We start from the raw sequence: 26239 nt of genomic DNA, 5'->3' as shown, positions 1-26239 counted from the left end.
GTATTGCGTATAATTATCAATCTTTACGCGATATTCCTGTTGCAGTGACTGCTTCGGTTTGTTGATTATATACTAATTTTATTAACGCTTTGTTAAAGTATATTAAAACGAGAAGGTGAGATGTCTTCGAAACCGCGCCTCAGGTATGGCGTGGCCGAAACGACGTTTTCCATTGATCTTTGCGAAGTGGCAAGTGTTGAGCGTTGTCTCTCGTCGAGGGGTTGTGTCTTTTTTTTTCGTGTTCGTATCTTTCGCTCGAAGCAAAACGAGAAGACATCGGAAGTGTCTTTAAAAAGCGCGTCCCTTATCTGTCGCCGACATCTGTGCACTCGCCCTAAACCCGGACGCCTCCGAGGAGTGTTTCCTTATTTTTGTTCCCCACCACTTCGATGACGCCCGGACTCCGTTACCCGCTCCACCGAGTAGTACTTCCCGCTTGTTCGTGAGTGGTGAGCCGTGGTCAGCGACGAGTGCCCGCCGCACAAGTGCTTCCTGTGTTCCTAGTGCGAAGAGACGGATTTCGTTTGTTTCTTTTCTTTTTTTTTTTTTACCGTCACCGATGGCCCTCGCCAACGCATCGGGTCGCAGCTACGCCTTCAAAGTTGTGCTGCTGGGCGAAGGTTGTGTGGGCAAGACGTCGCTCGTGCTACGTTATGTCGAAAACAAGTTCAACGACAAACACCTCTCCACGCTACAGGTAAACAAGCGCAGCCGTAGTCCGCGCGGAGGCGCGTAGTGCCGTTGTTCCAGACTTAATAACACTGCGCTCGTGGCAGGTTGGCTGCGCGTACGGTCGTCTAGGTGCTCGCAGTTAACCCATTTTCTTTCTTGCTTACGTGCGATTTGTTTTCAAGACACTTCTTCCTTTTCCCGCCTGTTGCGTAAGGTTCCGTGTCGGCACGTATCCGAAAGACTCGGGTTTTGCGTAGTTCATAACACGGCGTGTCTCGAACAACGGTACCGGGCCACCCCCCTACGTCCGACGAAACCGTTTTCACTCCCAAGGGCAATGCAATCAGTACGAAACAGCGCGCCGCCCGGGAAATCCGCCCATTTAGCTGTCAATCACACCCCAGACAAAACATTCCGGTAGCTCCCGAGAGACTACTGCGTGTACTTTGCACGTTGAACCACAGAACGAGGTGTGGATGTTGTGCTGGCACTGTGCAAGAAAAAAAAAATGAAAAAATAAGTGCATCGTCACAGTCGTATTCCAAAGAACCACCCCGCCAATACCTGGTCACAACTTTCGTTCTTACTAGCCGTACCAGTCGATACCGAAAATATCTTTTTCACGTTTTTGAAATGCTTTGAAGACTGCATAGTTTCGGTTAGTGGGGGGTGAATGAAGACACTGATGTACAGCCGTGAGCAGTTTTAGCGGTGCCGACCTGCCGGGCGTGTAAAGTTTTCTCGGCTGGAGAGCGGCACTCCGCTTAAGTAGTACGTGTGTGTCGCTGATTGTCCCGGGATTTATCGCAGACGCTTGCGTTTTATCGATGCGCCGCAGGCCAATGATCAAACCGTTCGCCTCTTGTTTCTGCGGAGGTTTCGCGCATTGTTTCAGTAACCCTGCGAGCCGACAGCGCGGTTGTTTCACTCGATTTCGTCATCACCGACGCCGGCATTTCGCTATCGTGGCCGCTGCTCCTCCATCCGTGTGCTACACTCGTGGTTTCAGCAATCGACGTGCGTTCGCGTTCTGATTCACGGTTCGGTTCATCCGACGTAAATACTGTGCACTAGAGCGGTGCCTGCAGCGTATGTGAAGTCGATGATGAGTTTTGCTATATGGGCTTGTCTGTAAGCCGACGGGAACTTGTACTGATATATACACAGTCACGGACACAGCTCAAATGGCAGTTACAATGTAACGACATCGAATCCGCACTCAGGCTGCAGCCATTTATGCGCAACTTTACTTGTGCTTGAAGTTGTTAAAAAAATTTGAGTAACAGCGCTAGACACAGGTCATAAGAAAGCTACAGAAGAAGTGCTTCGTCTGTCTCCGTATCTCCAGTGTCTTGCGCTGTTACTCATTTTTTACTACATGTACCAACCGGCCCAAGTTCGCACTGTATTGTAATTGTCATTTTGCTTGGAAGTACTGCTGGCATGGCATTTATTTTCCTCTCCCCCTCCCACCCCCCCCCCCCTTTTTTTTTCACTTAAGATTTGAGCCCTCTAAACCATAGAAAAATTCTCACAAACATCAGAGCATCCTAAATAGTTTACTGTAATAATAATGATTTCCCTGAACAAGTTTCGGCTTCAGTAATCGGTAGGTGGACGTGTCATGATCTTACAATACACTGGCTCGTGCCATTCCTCCACCCACTGCGGCTGCCAGATGCGAGCATAGCTAGAAGAAACCTACGCAGCACTTAAGTTTTATTTTTTTTTACAAGCAACGTCATTAGACTTAGCCTTACTGCTAATGACATCAGCTAATCTTGCTCTGTGTCATGACGTCGCAAAAGTGTCGACATGTAGTTCAGGATTTCAAGACCAACTTTATTAATAAAGTGTGTCCCTCCTTCATGTTTACTGTCATCCCTTTACAAGCTAGAATCATGTGGTGAAGTTTTTAAAACTTAGAATCTGTGTGTTGGCACCCTTTTAAATGAAGAACCACTAGTAATCAGTACGGTCTCAAGTTGCCTGCTTCTTCTGATTTTTGTTGTTACTTACCACAAAGTGTACGTGTGTCCTATGACGTATTTGGTCACTGTAAATACGACTCTAAAAAATGGCGCCATGTGCTGTCCCATGTTACCTTGTGTGCCTGCGGCCTTGAGTGCCCGCTATGACAGTTCAGAGCTTATGTGAAGTTACCAGTGGCGCACCGACGGGGGGAGATTCGGGGGTTGTAACCCCCCCCCCCCCCTGAGGCCGACTTAACCCCCCCTTTTGTTTAACCCCTTTCTTTCCTTACGCATTTGAGTACTGCAACAAAGATGTAAGACGCGCAATCGTCTGCACACTCGCAAAAAGCACATTTTTTTGACAATTTCCCGTGAAGAAATCGAAATTAGTGCTGTTTAGATGGTATTGGCAAACTGTCAACCCCCCCCTGGCAGAGATCCTGGGTGCGCTACTGGAAGTTACGTATTAAGTGACTGTAGCCGAGTGAGGATTTATTCACGTGTCATTCGGACTGACAGCTTCGTAGACGCATAAATGTACGAAGCACGTGCTTGTGAAAACTGACATATAAACTGTCCGATTCGAAACAATAATGCTGCACTGATGCAGTAATATCTGCATCTTCATCACTACAATCATAGTCTTCACCATGAGCTTGACTGTCCTCTCAGAGCAGCTCACAAGGGCATCATCTGCGGTATTATTCCTGGCAGTGTGAACGCAGCAGTTAGTGACAGCTTTACTGCAACATCCTACAGATTCCCGAGTGCTCTCTTCCTTCTGAGGAATCATTACTCCCTAGTGAAGTCCTCATGATGGAAACACCATTGCAACTTCGACATCTTTTTGCATTAGTTTTCCAATGGTTGCATGATGGAATGGAAATTTCTTCATTATTTATAACATCACTATTTGACATGTTTGTTGAACATTTCCTGCCTCATAGGCCGATGAGATAGCTGGTAGTTCTGTTCCATTTACATGTTTCGCAGGCCAATTTCCTGTAGTAAAAAAAAAGTGTTTTGCTTTTTTCCATTCAGAAATGAATTGAACGACTCTCTCCTTAAAATTTGTATTTTTAGATAACATAGTACTGAGCTCAATGTATTGGTGGGAAGTATGCTTCCCACAGCCCAATTGACTCAGTTAAATAATTTTTTTTTTTTAATTTCTCTGGATATCTTCTTTTTTTCCCCCACATCAGCTTGAGTTGCAGACTTTTTTTTATTTTTGTCCACGTCTTCTAAAATCAAAAGAAGCAGTTCTCGAAAAAATACATATATTACTGAGGCATAATGGTTCGGCCCAAAAGCACCTACACTGTAACACAAAAAAAAAATTAAAAAAAAAATTTTGTCTTTTTTCCGCCAGCATGTGTAGCGCACATTTTCTTGGTGCCATATAAAAAATACCAGGAACAGTTCTTCAAAAATGCATTTCTTGAGCTACAATTTCCTCCCACAAATTTGAGACTCCGTATGAAGAACGCTTTGCAGGCACACAGGGAATTCACCCTTGTACTCACTACTCAAGTCCCGCCACAAGTCACTTTGTATACTCAAGGCTAGATTGTCTTGTTATTATCAAGAAAGCCCTTTCTGAGCAGGTACACGCCTGTTTCAAGCTGCCGAATGGAGACAACCACGCTCATGTATCTCCAGCGAGCATTGCGCAGGAAAGTTTAATATAAACAGATCTATTAATTTCTAATACGTGGCAGCTCCAGATTTTTTTTTTCCATCTTGTACCTCTGTTTTCGAACTGTCAGCACACTGTAGTAGTGGAAAATGGGCTTCCCGCAGTCTCTGTAGCGGCAAGAAGTTGGTGGGAACCATATATCTGATGGCCCTTCAAAGGGTTAACCGGAGATCACAGATAGACGGGTTCTGTTTAACCGAAGCTTGCTAGCATTGTGCCCATGAATGACCAACCAAAATTGTTACGATTTGTTCCATTTATCCAGCCTTTTCGTTTAAACGAGCTTTGTTTATCCTGAGCCCATTGTACTCCAAGGTATATATATATTTTTTTCTTTTTTTTTTCCTGTTTAGGCCGCCCTGACTTACTAAATGTTCTTGAAATTTGTAATATTTGGCTATTTTAGAATACAGTGCAGTCAATCTTTACCAATATAAAGTTGACTATGCCCTAGTAGACACTGTAAAAATCTATGACATCATGGCAAGATGATGCAGAAACCTCAAGGTGGCATCGCCACCAATCTTTTGTATATATATATCAAGGCTCCTCTCATGATAATAGTGGCCCTTTTACTGTTTTAGTTGAAGTGCAGTTCGCTCAGTGAAACTTATTTTTCCCTTTAGTGTCCCTTTAAAGAACCTGGTAAGGGGAAAGAAGTGCAGCAGCCAAACGGGATGGGTAATACTCAAAGGAAGGCTCGAACGGAGAAGTATTGGACAACAGTAATTTGAAATAACCACCGAGGAACTAATTGGGGGCGTACATTTCAGTTTGTCAACGAGCTTTAAAATTAGTTCGTGCATTCAGAGTTGCTGCCGTGATTCTGCATTTGGACAGTGCAGTGACGTTCGTCACTCTTTCAGAATGCTTGCCACGAGAGCTCGGTGGCTGTGTTGTTGCGCTGCTGGGAACAAAGTCGCAGGACCGATCCCCAGCTGGGACAGCTACTTTCCGATAGGGGTGGAATGCAAAAACGACCGTGCACCATGCGTTGGGTGCTTGTTAAGGATCCCCAGGTTGCCAAATTTAATCTTGGGCCTTCAACTATTTTCGGCTTATTGGACCCCGCAATTTTTTTCTTAGCTTGTTCAGATAGGCCGCAGTCATTAAGTTATAGATGTTGAGGTGAAATTTTATCCCGCAGTTCTTTTCTCGGGACTGCGCCTGTTGTGTTGAAGGCTGTAGAACTACGTTCAGGGCATGCTTATCTACAACCTCGAGTTACCCATCCGGGGGATCAAGTGTCAGGTTATCATCTGTGTATAACCTAAGTCCGAGCAAACGCCACACCTTTCCAGCCGCATCTTTTAGTTGTCGTTATTTTGCTAGCCACAGTCTACCTTCGCACTGGCACACTCCACGAAGTCATTTGAGCTAAAAGGCACTATTCGCACGATTATTTGATGGCAGCTGCACTGAATTTGGTCAGAAGTTGACCATTAGGAATGATCTGGATAACATATGAGGACAAGATGGAACGGTATAGCTTCTATCACACTTAGCGAACACCGTAAAAAGGCATATACAAGGAAACACGCAGCCTGCTTTCACTCTACTCTCACTGTTATTTGTTATTTCAAACGCCGGTTCATTTACCTTTCTCCTACTATTCTTAAAGCTCACAGCCTTCGACAGGGTAACTGTCTCCTTATTTACTTCTGTATGAATACTTTCACGGGATAACGAGACATGCTGAATGGTTTCTGCGCTATTTATGGATGCTACAGACATCATTGGCAGAGTTTCCCCTATAGCACCAGACTTAGTTAATCGGATACCCTTTCTTTAATTGAACCGAATTGAATTTATTGCTTCTTGCATATACGTGTTTCAACTACAAAAAGACAAGCAGGATCGTTAGCCGAAAGCTAGTTACGAATGTAGTGTAAAACATTAAATGAGAAAACAACAGTTCAAGACAATGCAGTTTGCATTATTAAAGAAAGTACAAAAAAAGATGAAGAAAATTCAGTTAATATAACATAAACATAAAACACTATACAACAATTTTTTAACAGAAGGTAACATAAAACAATTGCTATTGAGATATTTAAGCAGCACTTACAGAATTTACATGTGTTTATGACAATATATGCATATATGAAGGTGCAGGATTGCTTGTAATTAGCATGATACAGATCTAAGATGCATAGAGTACAAAACACATATCACATACCTACAAAAACTTTATTAAAGATATTTTTTAGCTACGTAGGTATTGTTCAAATTTCAGAGAATAGTTGAAGGAATGTCATTCCATACCTTGACATCAGTGTTATTTTATTCTCTGTTCTCCGTAAACTTTATTTCAAGACAATACTAAAAACAATGGCATGATCTTATCAGCGAGTTATCAATTTGCATGCATTTATTTTTACTATTATGTAGTTTTTGTTTTGAATGTGAAGTAGGTTTAAAAAAGGTGCACGTGGGTGATTCATGTTGTTTGCATTTTGTTACCACAGGCATCCTACCTTGACAAGAGGTTGAACATAGCTGGAGAGCGGGTCCAGCTGGCCATTTGGGTGAGTCCAGTGTGTTTACATTGAATGCATATCACCACCACAGACCTTCGGGGTTTACTGTCACGGGCTAACATATGCAGAAGTTGCATTCACGTAGAGTGTGTGATGCTAGCTTAATTAGTTGCGGGCATTTAGTAAGCGATCAGATGGCAAGGCAGAACACGAGAACACAAGTACGGACTACTGCTCGACCACATAGATGAGTGTATACTTGTGACTACTCGAGTGTACAACTCTGGCGAGTGTAAGTTTTTTCTGACAGTGCTTGCACCTTGCAAAGGAGATAGTTCTAGATAAGTTCAACCCAAGGGGTTGAAATTAATTTTGAATTTTCCACTATGGTTTCTCTCATAGTCTTGGTGTTGTTTCAACCCACCGTAATAGCTTAGTGGCCATGGCATTGGCACTGTTGAGGCCTAGGTCCCAACTGCGGCAGCCACGTTTCGGTGGGGGACAAAATCTTAAAAGGTTGATCAATTTCGGTATAAAAAATATCTGATCTTTATAACCTTTTCGTGATTCTTCCGCTCCTATTTCAAATGTCAAATTTTGCGTGGACGCTCTCCTATTTCTACATTATCTTAAACGGCTTTCTATGCAGGCCAATATTTCGTCGCTGTTGGCCTTTAAGCTTACCTAGTTTTATTTGCACTTTCATGCAATAACAACTTAATTTGATGTCTCGAAAACCAAGCTAAACCTGAAATTTACAGTTATTAATAACTTTTCTCACAAGTCATCTTTGTAGATCGCATAGCCATGAAATACCCATTTCAATTAGCAATGATATACTATTGGAAAGTTTTGAGAAAACTTAAAAAATATATATATATTTTTTTTCGAGTTTGAAAGAAACTTGACTCTGTAGACTGTGAGCAATGTGCACACGTTGAGGATGCATAGAGTTTCATACTTCCAAACGCTAGAGGGAAATGTGACGCTGGCGTCGACGTGATTCATTCATCACAGGAGTTCTGTGTATTGGAAACTAGTATTTTTACACGCTCGAAAATTTCGCTCCAGTCAACCTTTAACCTTCCCACTTGCTTTCTTCTTGCCTCCACCAGGACACGGCAGGCCAGGAGAAGTTCCATGCTTTGGGGCCCATCTACTACAGGGACAGCAATGGGGCAGTGCTTGTGTACGACATCACAGACGAGGGGTCATTCCTCAAGGTGAGCATTGAAAGGAAGCTCTTTGATTGCAATGCTCTTTTTGCAGCCATAACTTGTAGAAGTTCTGCTTGTACCTGGCTGCTCTCTTCTTGTAACATGGCTGCTTTCTTCTTGTAACAGTAAAAAAAAAGGCATTTGATTAATTGATTGACTTGTTAATTGATTTATTGAGCGATCAAACGATTGAAGCAAAAAAAGTAACTAGCCTAACGGCAACTTCTTTAGCTCAAGTTCTGGCAGTCGCATTGAACACGTGGGCACGCTCAGTACGTAATGCATTGCGCAGGTGAAGAACTGGGTGAAGGAGCTGCGGAAGATGCTGGGCTCGGACGTGTGCCTCACCATTGCGGGCAACAAGGTCGACTTGGACAAGCAGCGCAACGTCTCCGCAGCGGAGGCCGAGGCATACGCCGCTTCAGTCGGGGCCACCCACTTTCACACCTCGGCCAAGCTGAACCGCGGCATTGACGACCTCTTCCTCGACCTCAGCAAGCGTAAGTGGAGCACTGCGACACAATGCATCTCTCCCCGCTTCTCAACTGGTTGTGGGCTATCGTTCAAGCTACTCTTCTTTCAAACCACTTGTCTCTCAAGCAACTGATCATTCAAACAACCAACAACACTTTTAACTCTTTAAGGGTCGACTTATTGCGAAGCGCACTGGCTGCCCAGGGTTGGTATTTCTGTTGCAGAGTTAAAATCTTCAAAAGCTATCTGGTTCAAGGAGAAGCAGGTGCTATCACTTTTCAAAGGAAATAGTTCCTGTACAACGTGTCGCATGTGCCAATAGTAACAATTGGCATCAGATGAATATGTATGCATCTATAGCATAATGGGCAGAGCATTGGGCTTTTGAAATAAATATTTACTAACGTAACTATTTCTTTAGGCAACATTAAAGTGACACAAAAGCGACCCCTCAAAAAATGGATACAATGTGCATGGTTTCTTCTTCAGTACAGTAAAATAAAAACCTCGTTAATTCAGATTTCGCAGGATTGAAAAAGATGTCAGAATTAATCGAATGTCAATTTATCGAGGGTATCGAGAAAACAATAAACAAATGCTTACTACGTCAACACACTTTTATTTACTGACTCAGCCAGCAAATCCTCTTTCTATTTTGCACAAAAGCAGTGCGGAAGCTGCAATTCTCGTCATCTTGTGACTGATTAGAGCTTGCAGCAGCAAAGGCCGCAAAAGCTTTGCGACTTCCTTCGCAGTGCCGCGACAGCGCGCGTCTTCATCCGAGAGGTACCTCTGTTACCGCTCACATTTCCCAATTATTTTTTTGCCAGCGAGCTCGTCGCCAATAGATTGTCCGTCCATTGCGATGTAGCCGGTGCTCTTCATCCTCAACATCTTTGCACCGAGTCAAAACTGAACTGCTGGTTGCCACAACTGCTGCGGACAAAACCATGGCCGCTATCGACGCGATCACGAACGGCAACCTTGTGGTTCTCAAGGTATGCAGCCGACGCACGCACAGAGTCAAAACGAAACTATCGTTCGCTGCAACTGCAGACGAAACTGCGGTTGCTGTCGACTCGATCATGGACGGCGACTCTGCAGTTTTGAAGGCAACTATAGTGGCATCTGTCGGTGGCAAATGTAGCTATTTTTGCAATAAAACTTTTCGTAAAAGACAAAAAAAACATTCTCACATCTTTCTGTGCATCTCTGTGAAAAACACATTGTGCTACTGTCTGTCTATTCATTTCGAATTCTCAAATTTGTGTGTTTTGTAGCGCTTTTTGATCACACTGTACATAGCGCAAGATGTAGCACACATATTATCGTCATCATTGATGTTGTTGCCATCCCTATTTGGGCAAACCACCTCAGGGACTGTACTTGATAATCCCTTTTGGGGATATGATCACTTTTGTGAGGTTTCGTGCGACTCGCCACCGTATTTGTCAGCGTCTACGGCTGATAGTGTTCTTCGCACTGTGCCGAGCATGCGAAATCTCGCGCAAGTGATTGTATCTACGAAAGTATTCGACCGAGTATACTGCTCCAGTGCAAACTTCCTTTCGCGGACTGATATGTGTGCCAATTCAAGCACAAGGATAGCATGAAATACTAAGACATGGACGAGAAGGACAGCAGAAGTGCCAACTTCCAACTGATTTTATTGCAGCAATCTTGGAGCAAACTTTGGATGCATGCACCTGCACACGCACACAGAACAGCAACCTGTACGCATGCTCCAGTTTTCATATTGTTGTTTAGACAGCCATATTTAAAACTTTTGTGCATTGTTTCTTAACACTTTCAATGTCATATTTTTTTTTCTTGGATAGTATAAATTGTCGGGATATGGTGGGGATGCCAACGGCCCTCTGCCTCGACTCACCGAGCCCCGTGGTTGGCGCATGCCTGCGCATCAACCGCGGTACGGTACAAGCTCGAGGAAACAATAGACGACAACCACGTGTACACTCGGAAAGCATTTATTACGACTGCAACTAACACTTCGAGCAGGCCAGCTAGCTATAGTTGACATCGCTGAGGGTTCCCTCGAAGAGAATAATACACTAGGTAAAGAAGGGCTTCCGACTTACCAACTGGGGGAATACGGACGGCCGCGGCGTTTGCCGCGGCAAGAACGTGGTTGATTAACCACGTGCGGGAATCGGGAGCGGCGGCGGAGACTTCCGCCATCGCCGCTTGCCGGGGACCAAAGAGACCCGGGCGATATCAGCGGGATCTCACGTGACCCACCCGGTGGCGCTGATAGCGCTTGCGATTCCCGTGCGCCACCCGCGGAAGGAAAGTTTCCCCTCTCCCAACTCTCCCTGGCACGCATGCGCTTGACACGATGTTCACTGCCCGTGCGGCGGTTATGGGACTCGAGGATTCCCACATCCCTCCACCCTTAAATATTGCCCTACGGCGGAGAAATCGCTGAACGACGGCATTAATAAAGTATCCGGGCAGATGCGATGGTAAACTCCGGCAGGAAATGTCCGAATCCATGTTGATAGGCAGCACAGTCCTGTGTGGCGGCCGCCCACATGTGGCAGCCGTCACAGTGGTTGACGATGACGGGGGCTGAAGATGGCTTGCCCTCAAGATGTGCGCCGCAATGTCCACCCAGGAACAGCGGGTCAGGACTTTCTCGAAGCGGCGCGCGCGCCGGCTCGATGAACCTCACACCGACGCATCCTCGTGGGAGTGTATGAGGTGGGCCTCCCTCATTGTGGCTGCCATGTGCTGCTGCATCGGGCCGCAAACAGGGAGAGGCCGAGACAGCAGGCAGGGACGTGGACCATGGCAGCAATAGCAAGTCGAGGTGGCTTCACTCGTTCTGCAAAGTCGCTCAAATGCACTCCACAAACACTTAGAATTAAGGCAGTAGAGGCCGCCGCAGCGTCGGCCGTCTGACACGATGCTGAACCACCCGTCTACCGCATAGCTTTATGTGGTAACGAGAAGAAAAAAAAAAACAATCCAGTTCGTTTGAATGAAGTTATTCGCTTCGACCGAATTTTTCCGGTCCGATACAGCGCGAAAAAGGGCGATGCTCGTATGAACAAAGCGCTCTCTGGTCCCCCGAGATTTCGGTTATTCCGCCCGCAAAATATTGAGTTCATCTGAACAAAATAAGCTTTCTATTTCGAACGAGGTTTCTCCGCTCGGGCGAGTATAGTAGAACTAGCGAATCCGCTTGCACCCGCTAAATGTCACGGCATGGTCGTCTTCGAACATGCGACCGGCAGCTCCGCAGAGCCTTAGGCCTAATCGCGTCCATGACGGATACCAATGCCACAAAAAACCCATAAAGGGGTTCCAATGAGCCGCCGCGAGGAGATGCAGGCCTAGCTAAGTGGTCCCCGCTCGCTGCTCAACACGCAGCTTCCGAGCAGACTCCTGGGACTGCGCCCCGCTGACGTCCTAGCCAGCGTTTCCGGCTCCCAGAGCCAAAGATACAGAAAGGAGGCTATTTACATATGTACAGGGAAAATCGACCACCGCGTCGGCTGCTGCACTCACTCGCTTCGGGCGTACTCTTAAGAGAAAACTCGCTGCAAATCTCAGCGTCTACACGAGTTCGGTGACACTAGTGCAGCGTTAACTCGCACTCAAGAAAGCACATGCCCAATCTAGCTAGCAATCACGCCTTCGGTTGAGGCCTAACGCTGGTCCGGACAAAGCCTTCAGGCTTCCGCGCATCCGAACCGATCGTCGTCCCGTTTTCCAAGAGCTTGCCCCACGTTGGGCGCCAAAATGTCGGGATATGGTGGGGATGCCAACGGCCCTCTGCCTCGACTCACCGAGCCCCGTGGTTGGCGCATGCCTGCGCATCAACCGCGGTACGGTACAAGCTCGAGGAAACAATAGACGACAACCACGTGTACACTCAGAAAGCATTTATTACGACTGCAACTAACACTTCGAGCAGGCCAGCTAGCTATAGTTGACATCGCTGAGGGTTCCCTCGAAGAGAATAATACACTAGGTAAAGAAGGGCTTCCGACTTACCAACTGGGGGAATACGGACGGCCGCGGCGTTTGCCGCGGCAAGAACGTGGTTGATTAACCACGTGCGGGAATCGGGAGCGGCGGCGGAGACTTCCGCCATCGCCGCTTGCCGGGGACCAAAGAGACCCGGGCGATATCAGCGGGATCTCACGTGACCCACCCGGTGGCGCTGATAGCGCTTGCGATTCCCGTGCGCCACCCGCGGAAGGAAAGTTTCCCCTCTCCCAACTCTCCCTGGCACGCATGCGCTTGACGCGACGTTCACTGCCCGTGCGGCGGTTATGGGACTCGAGGATTCCCACAAAATGAACACAACGGTTTGTTTTTGGTTATGCAGGAGAGAAAAAAAATCACACGGACAATGGCATATGTACTCTTCGTATAGTCCTCACATTCCTAACTGACAAAGTGATTAAGACAGGCAGCAGACTGAAGAACACCATTGTTCTCAACACTTTTCCATGGTGTCAGGGTCACAATCTGATGCAGTCAAAGTTGCCTCTTCGAACGACAAGCTGTCATCTGCCGAGTCCAAGCTTGGCTGATATTCAGAATCGGTAGAGCCGCCGCTCCAATCAGCAGTAAAAGGTCCCGCACGAGCAGCCATATCAAATCGATCAAGGAAGGAGCGCTTTCGTTTATTCGTACTCCACCATACAAAGCAAAGAGAGCAACAGGTGAAAGAGATACGACAGAGGGCAGAGCCATCTTGGAGAAGGCACACCGACGAAAGTCCCTTGTCACTGGAAAGGAGGCGTGTTGTGTAGAAAACCGTGGGAGATGAAAAAAGAAATAAAAGCCTTCTTTAAACATATGACGGATCGCAGAAACATGCAGGGGTGGTGGCCTTGCAATAAGGCGCGAATATTTAAATGGAGAATCGCTGGCGTAGCAGTGTACCAAATCCGGTAGCCACCTCTCCCATCTGTAGATGCGCGCATTCAGTGCAGCATAAGCACGCCCACAAAGGGGCCTGTTTCACCGTCGCTGACAAAAAGCCCAGACTTAGCCAACCCAGAGAGATTATGCTTCTAGAAATGTACAACAGACGGCGGAACCACCTCGGAGCTCGCCAACTTCATGTTACTGCGCACACCCGAGAGGAGAGAGTGGAAAGCATGCAGCCACGTCAGTGACCGGGCGGGACAGAAACGTGAAAACGTATCGGTACGTCAGTGACTCTGGAAGGGTCAATGTCTCCACTAGTTTTCAGGCCACCTGGTCATGGCTCTTCCTAAATCCTTCTCGTCCATGCCATCTTGTGCTATTTCTTAAGCTTGATTCCTTTCATGGGCTTCCTATAAGTTTCTTGTACCACTGTTTCCTTCTGCGATCGCAGGCATGATGCAGGTGGCCAACACCAACGACGAACAGCATCGCAACAGCCTCGGCCGTGGAGGTAACTCGCGGCGCACGGTGGTCATCGTCGACGACAGTCCCGTGCAGAAGACTAGCTGCTGTGGAGGCTGAAAGGACTGTGCCGTCATCCTCGGCGTTGCTACGAAAGTGCTATTGTTTTTGTTTCTGTCCGGGATATTCTCGTCTGCACCGGACCGCCGCTCGGAAAGGCCACCGTGCCACCACATTCGTCAGATTTTCTTTGTTCCTTTGCACAGACTGGTTTTCAGTGTCTCTTCTTCCCTCTCTTCGAAGCATGCCATGTGCTGCTCTGCAAGCCGCTCGTGTTTCCACACATTTTTTTACCGTTAATCCTAAGAGCTTAAACCTCTCAATGTGTCTCTGTGTGTGTGCGTGTGCAAGAGCATCGAGGACTCGAAAGAAAGAAAAGCAAGTTATTTTATTATTTCCTTCTCTTTGCAGTCTCTTTGTCATGTAGATTTTGTAGCAGCAGCTGTTTCGGTGTTTAATAGAGCTTGCAATGTCACGTAGGCAACTTGTAGGTGTGTTTGGTGAGCGTGCAAAACTCGATTGTACGAGTGCGCAGGAGGAGTGTGGATGTTTGTGCCGAGTGCCGAGTGGAAACGAACAGTTGTGCACACATTACACTTGTGGCCAACGTTGTCGCAGATCTCGTACGTGTCTTCAGTGTAAGGTGATGTGGCGAGTCGGTAATGTGATGCCTCTTTGTACAGTGTAGTCTACCGTTAAAGGAAGCGCGTGAATGTACAGTGCATGCGAATGTTTCCTTCTGACAAGCGTATATTAGCCCCTTTTGCACCAGATGACTTGGAATTGGTGGTGCTGGCGCCCTTCGACATACCTGCGTAGTGCAGCTAGAAAGGCAGGAAAGTGGGAGCCACGCATTAAAGTGTTCCGTTTAACAGTGGGCTGCACTGTACACCCTGCCATACCACAGTTTTGAAAAGCACAGTTCACACAGTGGCAGCTGTCGAGCGATATTTTGTGACTTCGTAACAACCTGGCACAACAACTAAGTAGCTAATTTCTCGAAAGCCAAGCATCAGATGTCTCGGGCCCACATTTTGTGACAGTTAGTTATTTTGTACATTCATTCCTCTGTCATTCGCTTATATGCTACCATTACATGCACGATCAGCCACTCGGCACAATATATAAGGTTAGAGCCGGAGGAAGAGGATTCACCAAATATGACCATTGGAGGTGGTTCCTTATTGCGAAAGATAGCCATAACTGTGGCATCTTTACAAGTTGTTTTTTTTTTCTTTTTTGCCACATTACCCATGGCCCTCAGAAATGCAGAAGAAAGCAGGCAGATAGAATCCCACCATATTGAGTGATAACAAGGCCACTGTGCTGGAATTATCTTATGATATGGTATGTAATACTTGCAAGTTCTAGCAGACGACACTAATGCAGACTGTGTTTTTCTCATGTACCTGTGTGTTGCGTACCTTGGACAGTGACTGCGTCAGCTAGTGTACATAATAAAAACGAAACACTACTTGTTCATTTGCATTACAAAATATGCACCAACTGAGGAGGTGTTTGCACAAATTATAGCAGCAAGGGTTGTCAGGGAGGAGCATTTCTACTGAAACTGTTTCTTTAGTGGAAGGAGACTGCATATCTTTCTATTAACTTTTGTATAGAGTGTTGTGAGGATGAATTCAAAGTCTTCGGTAGTGATAGCTTCAAGTCGTCTGAGCATTCCTTTTGTAACTGATGTGAACAACTATTGACAGTAGTAGCTAAATGCAAAACAGTTGTTGCTCAAATTCAATTGCGAGTGCACTGATAAGTCAAAAAATAGACCGGCATGACCTGCGAGAAACGTGAACCTGATGTGCATACCAACAAAAGAGTGTGCATTGCTGTGCTTATGTAAATAAGTTTTGTATGTTAGTGTAGTTTTATTAAACCCCAGATCATTACAGAGTTTCCCTGATGGTCAGGAACACTGTGCTATGGTTTTCAGTGGCTAGTTTGCAGTAAAAATAAAAGGCGTAGTTAGTTTGCAAAGCGTGAGAATTATGCAGTGTACGTATTTGTATGTTAGAACGTTAGACCAAATGATATTGTCCTACATATTGTCACTTTGTGACACTATGTAGAAATTGTGACAAAGTACAGACCTTATTGATGCTCTAGTGGACATTTTATTTACAACTCCACGGGCGACACAACTTATTACTACATCGTGGGTGATAATTTTGTAACATGTTACTTTGGTGCCGAGGCACCTAGCATACTCGGAGCATTGCTGGCAGCAGGCAACGTGAAAAAAGTGATACAAGAAAATTTTGTTTACTCTGTCAAATTTTGGCACATTATCATCCTCGAGTTAAAAAAAATGTAAGCATATATATTTCGCATATGGTTCTGCATTCATCCGTAGTACTGATGAAAGCTTATCCTGGAAAAGAGGCTTTCCCTAAGCACGCATTTTAAATCTGATATGTTTCAATATAGACTGTTGAAATTTTTACATGTTACTACGCACACTTCAGCAAACGTTACGAATTCTTTTGGCAGCACATTAACATCGGCAGACATCAGAACCAAGCTGATAATCAGTGGCAAACTCATTATGTGGCATTTGCTAACTTTTTAATATTCATTAATTATAAAGGACACACTATTGCAAACGCTGCTCTAAGCATGTCAATTTTCTAGAATTCCCACTACATACACTAGTTCCAAGGCTGCCTATGAAATATGTGGCAAAGCAGGTACATTGATGTTCCAGGAAGATCTATAAAGTGGATCAATAACATAATTTCTGCACAATTAATCCCTTGATTGGCGCTTGTGTCGGCGCTCATAGTTTACGCACATGCTTTGAGCAGTGGCACTATAGTTCTAAGACATGTGCAATTGAATTTTGTGCCAAAATTTATTGGTGTTCCACTTAAAGCTTTTATGTGTAACAGTAATTGCAGCTCAATTCTGGGCAGTAATCCTTTGATCAGTGCTAGTCCGAAGATGTGTAGCAGTTGCTATCTCCCATTATGCCGTTACATGTTACAAGGCTTTGAGGAAGAGAAAAAAAAGATTGGAAATGCACACAAAAATTGCTAGAATGAAAAACATGTATAGCATACCTGATTAAATCAAGCAGGCTTGGCGACTATTTGTCACCTAGCCTAGTTTCAGAGTTGCACCTAGTTTCAAAGGGGATGCCAATAAATCATCATCATGTCCACTAAAGTTAATGACAAAATGCTATTGTACGTACATCGCATAATGAGTATGTCACTGATTAATTGTGAATTTTTCGTCCATTAGCACTAGTAACCAAGTCAGGTTCCGGCATGACATGTCGACATTGACAGTAACGAAAATTTCAACTTCTAACTTTAATGCTTTCTAGCAGTTTTTAATTGGTAAATAATTGTGCTATTCATGGTTGTCAATTGAATGCAGAGTTATTTCTAGCTATTTATTACACTCTGTGCAGGCATTATGCACAAATACCTGTACTTACTAGTCGAACATTGCTTGGATGCTTTTCCACCGCTGAAGGTAAACGCGTGTGGCACCATATTATGGCTTTGCCTGGCGAATAGCCCAATTTGACCAACTAGGTGCATGCTTCGACGAAGTGGCGAGCTATTATGACAAGGCCATGGCTTCAAAGCTGTTGAGTTGACTGGCATATTATATATTTGCGAGCCTGACAAATCCTTTGGGCCTTGCGAGACGGTGTGGCATTGATGACTCTGCCTGCTTCGTTAACTTGTGACTGAATAGAAGCGAGTGCCACCCATGTTCCAAAACTTGGCGCAGAATTGCTAGAAGCTGAGGAACAAGGTTTGCCAATTTTCTTTCTTGCAGCCGTGCCATCACTGTTAAGCTGGAATCCTGAGAGCCCTGGAAATGTCTTGGGTAGCCTTGTCCACTCTGCTTCACAGTTCAGTCACATCTATTTAGAGTCAGCTGCTGAAATTGGAATCGTGATAGACTGAATCGCTGCCTTATCAGCCTTCAGACAAGCATGATGTGGTTTAGTGGCACCAGATGCAGGCAGATGCAGGTGGTGTAGCAAGTTCTTCCTCGGAGTACTGAATCAGCTGTTCAGTACACCGTGTGAATCCAGCCTTTTAAAAATGCTGCCAGTTTAAGCAGATGTTGGAAAGTTCACACTCAGGAACTCAAATGGACATATGACCTGCTTTTCTATGAACTTGAAGCCAAAGCTGCTTTGCTATTTTGTCCACCTTCCGAGCACTTTCAAGGAAAAAAGGCCCGTATAAAGGAGCGATTCCTCCCACGCACTTCACTTCAGAAGTGCGAAAAGGAATGGCATTGGCATCGAATTGTTACTTCATCTCGGCCAAGATCGCATTGCATTATTTTGTTGTCTTTTGTTTTAATGCACAGTTCACTTCTTCAGGTGGTGCTGGACAACCTCAAAGCCAGTGTGCACAGACAGCCTGAACTATAGTGCCATGATGGCAAGAGATTTATGAATAGAAGTGCAGCAGTTGTAGTTCTTGGGGATGACTAAAAGGTTCTCAACATTACAGAGTGACACATACATTCAAAATTGTTGAAACTGTACCGTGCAGTTCTCACACTTAAAAAGGTTAGGCTTAGCAAGGATGACAGTTGGGAAACATTGTAATTCGATACTAAAGCTGGTTTCAAAAGGCTGAGCCTGGCGTCATTGACATTATCTCGATGTCATGACGGAGAGCAAAATATGCTGATGTCATCCAGCATTAGGTATGGTGTCACTTGTAAAAAAAAAGTAACGAGGAGAGCTGCGCGGCATTTGTTGTGGCTGTGCTCGTGTGGCAGCCACAGCAATTGCAGGAATGGAGCAATGCAGTGTATTGCGACGTCGTAATGCACTCAAAACTGGTTACCAAAACTGGTTTTATAATTGAGTGTGACAGTAAAACGTTCAGGGCACTCCAACGCTTATCACCATTTTTCCCCGAGTTTAGAGTGATTGGACCGTTAGCACATAAAAAATAATGACAGGTCGGAAACATCACATTGGTGCTCCTTTAAGAATGCATAAATGCCATTGGCTAAGGAGAATATAACACGCTGAAACTTTCGCACAAGGCTTTTGAATACTAGGTATACCGTGCCAATGTTAAACAGAGGCAACAGCTCTAGCAGTGCGCAAGGTTTTTCATCTTGCAACCCTGAACAGAGCAGTTCACGAAGAACTGTGGCAAGAAACTAGTAATGCCATCAACACGGTGTGTCGATACACAGAGCGCTCTATCTGCAACATTCGTGTGTGTGTGTAATGACGGGATGCCTGCGAGCTTAGGTGAGCTGCTCGATGAGGTTGAACAAGTGTTCCAAAGCGTGTATGCGGCAGGAGCTCATGTGCTGTTCAAAGCGCTTTTCGTAAAACCGTATAAATGAGATATAATAAAGTTATATATGCAGAATCTCTGACTCGTTGCACTTACAGCCCAGTGCTCGGCACTAGAGCATAATGGCCGTCCAGCCACTGCGGCAAATGACGCTGAAATGTATATAACTGCAAGCCGGGGTGCAGATGGCACAGGGATGCACACACAAATGGAATAAAAGCTCTGTTTATTTGTAAAAAGTGTGTCCATCACGCAAACAAAAGAATCGCAAGCCATCTAGATGAATTTCCCATCTGCTTTTAACCTTGTCAAGAGCAACATGTTCATGCAGACGAGAAGCTGCTCTCAAGCAGCATTTCTATTTTTGGGGTGCAAGAATAGCAAGTACAAAAAAATGCAACCAGCCGTGAAACACATTTCCCGAACAGTCATGCGGATTGCTTGGTTACAACCATGGAGAAAGAATAATTCAGGAGGCGCAACTTGGCTCCTTCCCGCGTCATCATAATGTCACACGGGAGCACGGCGGCGGACGTCGTGACAGCGCCCCCTACAGAACACCGGACACCTGACGTATGCTCATGTGACGGTTTGTCGAAGCGATGCAGCGTATCCGTGACGCAGCGAGCGCGATCTTGCCTGCTCGCGCGCAGCTGCTTGATGCCAGTGCGCCGCCCTGGCTACTATCGCAGATCGTCTGATCTTTCAAGTGCGCCAGTTCCTTGGTCTTATTGCCACATAAAAAGCATGTGATCCTAAATAATAATCTGAAATAAATATGTATACTAAAACGGTCTACAGGTCTTTTATCCCTGGGGTGCAAACCGTGCTGGCGCAAAGCTTTTTGGGAGGTATCCGACAACCAAGCGCAAGCAGTCAGTAGCAGACGACGCTGTCGGAGACCCACGGCCATCATGGCGCCCATGTAGGAAAGAACTTTTGTTTTTTTCCTCCGTCACCGCGGTCGCGTGCGTGCCACTCCGACCGCGGGGGAAGTAGTTCCTTGGTGCTGCGCCAACGTTCGCCACCTGCGGTAGCATGTCTGAAGCTGTGTGTTTCCTCCTCACCCAACGTGACATCACGACCAGTGCTCGCGCTGGCGCCGACCCAGAGTTTCGCCTCCTGTTATTCTTTCTCCGTGATTACAACTAAACTGCGCTGTGAGCATTGGTAAACACGGCTCAGTTCTACGCAGACCTTTATACAGAGACATTCATGCACACTTGCATCAGTGCAAACTAAGCAAACTTGACAAACAGTGCAAACTTAGTTGCATCAGTGCAAACTAAGCCGCAGTAACAGGTGGCCACTGTCCCCAATGACCTGTGGTCTAAAACGACATGCTCAGTGGACCGATCATGGAGCCCTACTCGTAGAACTCCCTCTGTGAACAGTCGAGCGTGAAATCATGGTACAGTCGACTTTCGTTAATTCAACCCTGACGGAACCTATGGAAGTGTTCAAATTATCCGTTGGGTCAAATTAAACAAGATGCAGAAAAAACTAAAAAAAACACCGCTCATTCATTTGCCAGAATTTGGCTGATACTAACAAGCCCCCGAATCAAGCGCGTGGTCACTTTTTATGTCTCTGAAGTATAAAACCATGGACAAAGAAAAACTAATGTCCAAATGACAGTAAAGCTTCCAATGCGCACCTGATGCAGAAAAATGGGTAAGGGGCTAATGTGCTTTGCACAGTGGCAGCCGGTTTCCTAAAGTCAGCTTCGCCACACATTTTCTTTTCTTTACAGCTTTGCCGCAATGCATTTCAGTTATGCAGTAAAGAAGCATACAAACGCCGCAAAGGCAGTTTTGGTTTCGAGGGCAGGCAATTTTTGACCCAAGTGAGAAAAAAAAGTGTGCGTTAAAATCGCGTAAATGCCGTAATCTGACATTGCGAGCTACGGGTATTGCTTGAAAATCTTCCTAGGGCAGGCCGAATGTAGGCGTTTTCGAAAGGAGATGACGTGTGTGCAATTCATTCTCTGGTCCTTAAGTTCCGCTGAGACAGACACTGCCACTAAAGGGGTCACTATAGGAGTCATGGTATGTGGGCTAAGTGCTCAAGTTTGAATTATCCGGTGAACACCAATTTTATGATCAAAATAACGAAAGTTTGGACCCATAGAAAGGCATGGGCGCCAGTCAGGACTTGCATTCAGGATCGGACTAACCGAAAAGTCGAATTAACAGGTCTACTGCAGCACTGTCAACAATGGCAGTGCACTTGACACTAATTCGTCAAGTTCATTGAATCACAATAACTGGCCTTTTTTTATCCTCCTAATTTCCAGCGTTTCATTGCATTGGGGTAATTACAAATAAAGGCTGTTTACATATAAAAATAATTACCTTCAGTAAGTATTAATCCCCATCATCTTGACTTAGTGACATACATAGTCGAAAGTGACAGACCTTATCTACGAACTGAAGATTGTGTGATAAAATGAATTGTTGGTGAGTGAAATCCGTTTCAATGCTTTAAATAGATGCTGCACAGCTAGCACACAACACAACTATGAAATATTGATGAACGAAGTTCCATCGTATTTTCTCAAACATGTCTAGCCAAATCACAAGATCCATGGATATAGTGCTACCCATGAATCCTGGGGCCAGGGTGATTGAATGACAGCAGCACCATACAACTCTTTAGACGTAAAACTAAATGATAAGTGGCATGGAGGAAGCAAAAACTTATCGAGAGCCCTACCCACTCCGCACGCTAGGAGAAAAGTGTGGAGGAAGTCGCGTGGTATTTCTCGCTGTAGTGGCCATGTTGTTGGGGTACAATGGCGGTTGTGTTATGATGATGTGTGCTGATGCATGTGCTGCTCCGCATTAATCTCGGTGTTTTCTTCCATTGTCTTATCTAGAGACTATGCTATCCTGGCTGTTGTTGTGGCAAGGTGGGACTGGAAGAAGTAAAAAGTGTGAAACGAGCGTGCATGAAACGCCGTACGCCACTGACGAAGGACGACCTGGGAGTATATTTACCGTCTTCGGCAGATTAATGTGTCATCACAGATTGAAACATGCTGTGCTTCAGAATATGTACCATAAACACCTTGCAGGTCAGCGACAGCTATGCAGTGTTCCTCATTTTTACAGCGTACGATGCATTTGTGGCACACAAAACAGCCATGTGGACGGATGGGAAAGAAGCTGCTGCTGTGAGTAATTAAGGGACGAACCCTCCTTAGTGCAGATATCTGTGTATGAGAGGTGTAGGGAAATGAAGGTTGGTGGATGTGGTGCACGAGTGAACAAGGTTCAACAGAACAAACGCCTGCGTGCACAACAAACGGCTGATGGTTGCATACAGGCCCGGTCAATGCGCTAGCCGCGTGCATACTTTTTGCCACCGTGTGTCTGCTACCAGAGAACTTTGTATCTGTGAAGTCTCACTTGCCGTGAGAGCAATGTACCTTAGGCCACAGTCAGTATATCTAAACCCATAACGACGTTCTCTTCTGCTAGCTTCTTCGTCGGCGCTCTGCGGATCGTCACATCTGTGCGGTGCGTAGCCGCCCGAAACTTCTTCAATAAAGCAAAACGATTCCTCAAGCCAAGACCAGCATTAGTGTTTGTTCTCATAAACTGTAGATGGGCTAGCCATAGGCCTGTGTGGTGACGTGTGTAAAGTTTGCTGCCGGTCATTGCCTGTGCATTCTTGCAATGCAGTGAGAATGCACAGATATATTTTCAAAACCCTGACAGAAGTAGCGGGGACAGGCCTCACAGTCTAATTTGCAGAGTTCACCATGAACTCCTTTCAACGCTAGAGCACAAAGTCACAGGCCTGCGCGGCACACGCAGCACAGTCTCGGTGTAAGCTGATGGAGCGGCTCGAGAGTAGCTCCAATTTGGGCACCACGCACAACAGGGTCTTTGCGGCAGTCTCTTTGCCTCGTTTTGACGAGAACGATCTCAAGTGTCTGCCCGGCGTCAACGGCGAGCTGCGGCTTGTAATGCTCTGCACAGCAGACTGCCGAGCCCGATCAAGCCTTACAACTGCAACTTATATGTCGGGCACGCTGCATTTGCAGGCACCTTAACTAGATGGTGCACCATACTGGCGGAGACTGGGGATTGCATTTTTTTTATTGCGCGTCTCGTCCGAATTGCATTTCGTCGTCTGCGTACACGTTTGCAGGTGCCTTACCTAGATGGCGCCACCATACTGGCGGAGGCTCGGGTCGTCAGCGCCTGCGCGTCTGCCTAGGGAGCGTTTAAAGGGCATTTTTCCGCTGCTCAATAGCAAGCGCTTACGTGGCTCAGTGGTAGAGTATCTGGCTCCCACGCAGCGGGCGCGGGTACGATTCTGGCAGGAAGTGGGTACTTTTTTCGCATTTCCGGCGATAGCGGTAATGGCAGCGGACGCCATCTGCGGCCGACACCATTGCGAACCAAAACGGCTATTGGAATGAGCCCATAACAGTTTACGCTGTAATAATCGGATGAAATGGCTTGGGCCATTTCATCACGATGATGCACCATGATTGGATATGTTGGTCTGATCACTACTGCGCACGCGCTTGCACAGCCCGGCGTGGTTGTGCGCTGAAGGTGATAAATTTAAACAGAGGAAAATCTGCGCCGACAAGATAGCAGAGTAACACCAACTTCTGGCATCACAAAAGCTTCACAAAGAGCGACGTCGGGGCCTCTCAGTTTTTTTCCTTCCTCCATAGTAACTGGCATGACCACAGACCCGAAATATCAGAGGACACAATCACAATCACACATCAACATAACATCATTTTGGCACAGACAATGCATTAGAAGAATAAGAGGTACTATTTTTAAAAGAGTTTATTTCTATATACCAAAAAAATATCTAAAAGAGCATAACGTCAGCAAATACTTAAATGGCTGGCCATTTCGTACTGACCAAGCGCAGTGCATACAATGTGCGCTAACGATCGTGCCTGCAAAGTATTATATCGCTACACGCCGCAAAAAGAGCTGAAATTTCAAACCAAGCGCCATGCGCCCTTCTCCTCATGGGCGCCACGCTTCCAGCCGAAGAGTCGACATCAATCGCGCAAGTGCACCTATAGTTTGCCGTACTGTGACGTCTTTCATAGTGGCATGTGACTGAGAATTATTCAAGGCAACAGCAGTTATTTGTTTCATCTGTTGCTTCAATAGACGAATTATAGTTTAGAGAAATAATAAAACGTACAAACCAAATGTCTGCGTGTCTTCTTTTTACTTCGCACCGTAGCAAGAGAGATGTACTTCCGTTTCGTCTGCTAGTTCCCATGTTGTGCAGTTGCACGCGCAGAGACTGAAACGATGTCATTTTCAACTGTGTTCCAGCGTGCGATCATGCTCTGTGATCCGCTTGCGTCTGCCTCAGTGTTCGTGTAGCACTGACTTATACTACTAGTCCCTGTTTACCCCCAATTTCCTCGACAGGGGAGGAACTACAGATTTCTTTTTCTTACTTTTTTACTGGACAGTGCACTTGCGCATGGGACCGGCAGCGGAAGTGCGCTGTGCAGTAAAAAAGTAAGAAAAAGAATCTGTAGCTCCTCCCCTGTCGAGGAAATTGGGGGTAAGCGAAGCTTGTCGTGTGTCTATTCGGTATTCCTCTGCACGAATTGCACTGACGAGTACCACGTTGTGCTCGAACCACAACCGGTCACCACACTGCATCTGGCTCCAAAGTTCCGGTTCAGAAAATCCATGTTGAAACCTGGCCGTCGCATCGGGGAAGTTGGCACTAGCATTTCCGAGGCATGCACCACCCTTGTCGGGTTCCTGGAGGGCAAGACAACACTGAAGTTTGGCCTCAACATCGCGTTCCCTCAACTAGTGGTCTGCGGCTCTTTCGCTGACGTTTCGCCTGGGCTTCGGAATCGGCACGTCGATGACGAGCCCTTTGCCGAGCGAGTTCATTCTGGAGGTATTTCCATAAAATTGCTTCAAAATTTAATCTGTCCGTCACCTAAGACAATGAATGGCTCATAACACTTTAAGCAATGCCTCATACCCCAGTAAACGCGGCCTCCCCATTCAGGAGTGAAATTCTACGCTGGAATGATTAGCGGCAACGCAGCCAGCTGTGGAAGCAGATGACGATGAATGCGGGATAAATTGCACAAGTGCATGCCGAGCACGAGCGCAAACAACCAGCTGCAGAAGAAGACGATGACGCTCTAGCCAACGCTGATGATGATAATTTTGTGCGTACATGGACGCCACTGAAATCTGCGAGTTATAGCAAGCTTCACTTGTAAAAGTAATGCATGGCCTCTAGCTCCTGTATGGGAGAACGCAGGGAAGGAGTTTCGGTTACAGAGGCTGTAGGCGGGCAAGTGGAGAGAGTGTCTATGTAGACACTCGCCTCCTGAAATGATGAGTTTGCGGCACTAAAATATTTCTATCTCGGATGTTAATGAACCAATTTGAAAAATTCTTGCAGTAGAATGCTCCCTGAAGGGCACATAACCACTTCCAGCATATGACCAAAATTTGCTACGTGGTCTGGTGAGGGGCCCTTTAAGATCACTATAAAACAGTGCAACGGAGATGGGTAATTTTTTTCAGCAACACATTATTTCCCACTTCCCACTCATGGTATGCTTCACTGCATAACACTACTGTATTGAGGCGAGGCTGACTTCCAGGAACTGGCATTATGCAATCCGCAGTGCTTTCCGAGCTTCAAAGCCACTGCCGAAGATTACAAAGGCGGAGTCGGCACCATTGCTAACTGCAGCGAATTGTTTCAATTAAAAATACGGCACCGAACAGCAAGAAGCTTGGGAGCAAACGTCGAAGCAGCTAAGCCTAGCGTTGCTGTGGTGGTGGTTACGGCTGCCAGCGGATCTGCGTTGAAAGCGCCAGTTCGACGCGGTGAGATAATCAAAATGGCGGCGGTGGGCTTCGATTAATGCCGTTCCGAACCTGCAGTCATGAAAAAAAGTCCGGAAAATCGGACGGCGAAGGTTTTCTGCGTACGAAATTTTAGA

The 26239-nt window shown here is 46.0% G+C and overlaps 1 protein-coding gene across 2 annotated transcripts; it reads left to right on the top strand.

The window, feature by feature from the left end:
• The first annotated feature begins 159 nt into the window (after window positions 1-159).
• Window positions 160-24311, top strand: LOC119464066 (ras-related protein Rab-21). Of its 2 annotated transcripts, none has more exons than XM_049655488.1 (5): window positions 160-697; window positions 6813-6872; window positions 7940-8047; window positions 8334-8541; window positions 22133-24311. In XM_049655488.1, the coding sequence occupies exons 1-5, from the start codon at window positions 560-562 to the stop codon at window positions 22435-22437; spliced, it is 819 nt and encodes a 272-aa protein (XP_049511445.1). In that variant the 5' UTR covers window positions 160-559; the 3' UTR covers window positions 22438-24311. The 2 variants fall into 2 exon arrangements, with proteins under 2 accessions (XP_049511445.1, XP_037580815.1); XM_037724887.2 differs by lacking the exon at window positions 22133-24311 and adding an exon at window positions 13875-19329 and having other exon boundaries at window positions 167-697.
• The last annotated feature ends 1928 nt before the right edge of the window (window positions 24312-26239 follow it).

The sequence above is a fragment of the Dermacentor silvarum genome, chromosome 9 (genome assembly GCF_013339745.2).
Source record: "Dermacentor silvarum isolate Dsil-2018 chromosome 9, BIME_Dsil_1.4, whole genome shotgun sequence".
In the NCBI taxonomy this organism is placed as follows: Eukaryota; Metazoa; Arthropoda; class Arachnida; order Ixodida; family Ixodidae; genus Dermacentor; species Dermacentor silvarum.
This window is presented reverse-complemented; position numbering and strand designations above follow the sequence as displayed.